At 37.6% G+C, this 3,706-nt stretch overlaps 1 protein-coding gene across 1 annotated transcript in view; it reads right to left on the bottom strand.

Annotated features, from left to right (window-relative positions):
* Positions 1 to 2,272: 2,272 nt before the first annotated feature.
* The window catches only part of RBM46 (RNA binding motif protein 46), a 7,874-nt gene continuing 6,440 nt past the window's right edge, over positions 2,273 to 3,706 (bottom strand). Inside the window, exon 3 of the mRNA XM_008937392.1 lies at positions 2,273 to 3,093. Within this exon, the coding sequence (XP_008935640.1) occupies positions 2,273 to 3,093 (821 nt within the window). The remainder of the gene's footprint in view (positions 3,094 to 3,706) is intronic.

The following is a 3,706-nucleotide window of genomic DNA, read 5'->3' as shown; positions in this document are numbered from 1 at the left end:
AAAAAAACAAATCTGTCATAGTCAAGCCTGAGGTAAGTCTGCTACACACTCATCAAGAAAAATTTCACCACAGGCTGAGTACCAAGAGACTTCCAGAACAAGTGCTAAGCAGTAGTATGAGGGTGAGAAGGATGGTAATACTATTTTAACAGCTTGCTATCAGCAGTAGCTTTCCAAATCCACTAAAACTAGAACAGGTGAGGAGAAACAAGAGGGGGGAGTGGAATAGAGCAGGACAAGGGAACAGAAGTATTTCTTAAAGCTTTTCTCAGGAACAGAAGCAGTCACCTCTAACACAGCGACTCAACCTTTCAGTTACTATTTCTGCTTCCATTTCCTTGAAGACTTAGTTTCACTGGTCCAAAACTATGAAGTAAAATCATTTTAATAAACACTTTTTCATTATTCTCACTTCTCCTCCTTACATTCCTAAAGCAGAATCAAGCCTTGTATCTTGTGGATGCAGTCCTGAGCCCTGTATGCATGCAGAGCTGAGCATAAAAGCAATATTTACTGAACTGTACAATCTCATTGTGCTTCTGTCTAGAGCTGCACCATACATGATCACCGAGTCTGATGCCTCACACAGAGCCTGGCCCACACACAGCAGGCACTATCCAGAGAATGCCACTCCTTTCAAACTTGGTAGTCTGTAGCTTAAGAAGGCTGATATTCTAAACTAGAAGGTGAAAAAAAAACAGTACTTCATTAATAAATGGAAATAATAATCAAAGCACAACCTGTTTTGAACTTCCTGCATATTATAGGAATCTTGGAAAAAATTTGCCTACCACCACTCCAAAGAAACAAAACACTAACAACTCTGGCATTGCTCCAATTCTGAATTTAAAAAAAAACAAAACAAAACAAAACAAAACACATATCCAACCACCACCAAAACCCCTGCAATAAAAAAAAAAAAATCCAATTTCTACATAGTATTACACAAGAAGCTAGTTTGCATTATCAGAACCAGCCTATCATCTCCCATGCAATTCTTCACAGAAAGAATTCTACACAGAAAGAAAAAAAATAAGCAAAAACCCCAAACCTCTGCCTCTGGGATTCATTAGAAGCAGTTTTTTGTAAGGACACAAGGATTGGTGTTGTTCTACAAAAGACTAATAAGGATGCACTTCATGATACAGCATCTAATGATCTATTCATGCTGAAAGAAACCATGCAACAAATACAGAAGAATGTTATTCAGCAGATCAGAAAAATTACATGATGGTTCATAACACTTGGAAAATGAAAAAGATCAGTTCTATCTCATCTTTAGATACACTCAGATGTAAAGACTAGAAAGAGATAAAGAGGTAACTAAGCAGAAGGACAACTGTTCAAAAGAACAGTGGGAATAACTTATACAAAGCTTTGCATCGAAGTATGAGGAGTTTTCACATCATTATAGTATGGCTCTGTAACAGCCTTCAAATGTGAGTGCTAAAGAGCCAAATTTCTGATTTCTTTAAGGATGAAGTTTGATCAAATGATGACAATTACTAATGAAACAACCTGGAACTAGAAATCCATCCTGTGTTCTGAATGCTGTGTGCTTAATGTTCTGAAAAAACGGTGGCCAGGAACTAGATAACAAAAGTGTTATATTTTGTATTATTTATTTACTTTATAGAGCAATAGGATTATACTGTCAGAAGTGCAGAGATCTGTCTTAGCTATGAAAATAACACATTTTATCATAGCTTCTTATAATATAAAAATTCCCCTCTTCTAGTAATTGCATTCAAATTCTATTAAGTGGTGTATAAGTGAAGATGCTAGATTTACAAAGTAATTAACTTCATCCCTATTTTCTCCTGTTTTCTGGTTAAAAAAAAACCCAACCATTAAATGACAGCACTACCCAAAGATAACAGTTGGATAAAGAGGAATCAAAAAAGCTTCCCAAACCTACTCATCTGAATGAGGATCTACCACTTCTGTTCTTGCTATCGGTAATAGATCAAGAACACAATCTTCCATATAAGTTTTCAGCACTATAATCATCACGCAGATGACCTTATTCCTAAATTACTTAACATGTCATCTGATTCTTCATCATGGTAGATAAAATGTAAGCAAAAGCCGGCCTGGCACTGCACTGTATGGACGTTTACAACGTCTCTTCAGTGCTCTCACCTCATGGTCCAGACTCAGCCAACCATATAAGAAACAATTATTCTGTAGACTATCTTATACCATATATAAAGATAAACACACACGCCCAGATTTATTCACAAAGAACTATTTTAAAGTAACCTCTCTAGCTTCAGATCCTAAGAACTAATTGAAAGTGTTCATGCTTACCTAGATGTAGAAGTGTGAACTGTGCTGCCAACTCCTTTGCACCTTCTACTGTTGTACAGAGTTTGTCTGGCATGAAGTAACTCTGGGAGCCATCTGCAATACTAGGGATAAGCACCTTGTACACCAAGAGTACCTTCCCTTCCTGGCTTGTGGTTGAATACAAGTAGTATTCTGGCGGTGTCCAGTTATTTTTATTGCAAAAGTAATCCAGATGCATTGCAGCAGAACTGAAGTGACTGGATTTTAGAGAATACATGCTAATTGGAGTAAGCTTTATTCCTGGAAAAAACGGGTATGTACATCTTTCAACTTCACAGGGGCCTGGAACGTGCTGGCCATTAAGACGAACTGAAAGACTTGCTGCTTTCCCCAAGGATTTCTGATGACCATCTTCCTTGTTAGGAAACCCCAGGAGATTTTCAGAACCGGGACTCAGCTGACCATTAAAATGTTGCTTCCAAGTACTTTCTTTGTTAACTGGCTTCGCCAGCGTTACCTCAATACTGGCACCATCAATGCACTTTCCATTCATCACGGACATAGCAGCAACTGCATCTTCTCGGTGGAAAAAATGAACAAAAGCATAGTCCCTCAGCTTCTTTACACGTTCAACTACTCCTGGCTTCAACTTGTTGAATTCAGCTTTAATTGTGTCCTCTGTAGTAGACATCATTAGATTTCTTACATATAATACTTTAACCCTCTGCATTGTTTCTTCATCAACTTCTTTCTCAGGGTCTGCCCAGTCTACTTGAATAGCATGACCCCAGAGCTGGAATGTTCCTACAGCAAAGAAGCATTGCATCCATCAATGCAAAGGAAAGCAAAACAAAAAACACTCATTCTTATCAACTACCTCCACAGAAAGCTAACCTGACACATGCCACGTGAAACGTTTTTTTGTCACCCACTTCTACTTAAGCAAAATATGTAAAATATTGCTACTTGAAATTATTAAAGAAAATAACACTCTGCAAAAATTCCATGTATTCTATCTGCACCCTTTGGGTTCACTAAGCACCATAAGCTGTCAAAGCACAGACTTTCTGATTGTGACATGCATATACATGCATACACAAAGCAACCACAAGCAACAATTGTGACATGCATATACATGCATACATAAAGCAACCACAAGCAACATATTATTTTACTAGTTAGTAAACACAACCTCTTCAATAATACTACCACTTTAAAAAGTAGGGTAGACACCTGAAAAAGTCATCTAAATGTGCACTCACTAGCATAAGCCTTACTCTGTTGCAGCAGACACTAAAACCATAAGCTAAACTAAACCCCACCCTTGATACACATTTCAAGCCAACATTTTGCATACCAAATAACTGGTTTATTTTACATTCAGTGATCTGGCCTTATTTCTCCCATTACTTTGCAG

This window comes from Merops nubicus, unplaced genomic scaffold (assembly GCF_000691845.1).
Source record: "Merops nubicus isolate BGI_N331 unplaced genomic scaffold, ASM69184v1 scaffold7753, whole genome shotgun sequence".
NCBI lineage: Eukaryota > Metazoa > Chordata > Aves > Coraciiformes > Meropidae > Merops > Merops nubicus.
This window is presented reverse-complemented; position numbering and strand designations above follow the sequence as displayed.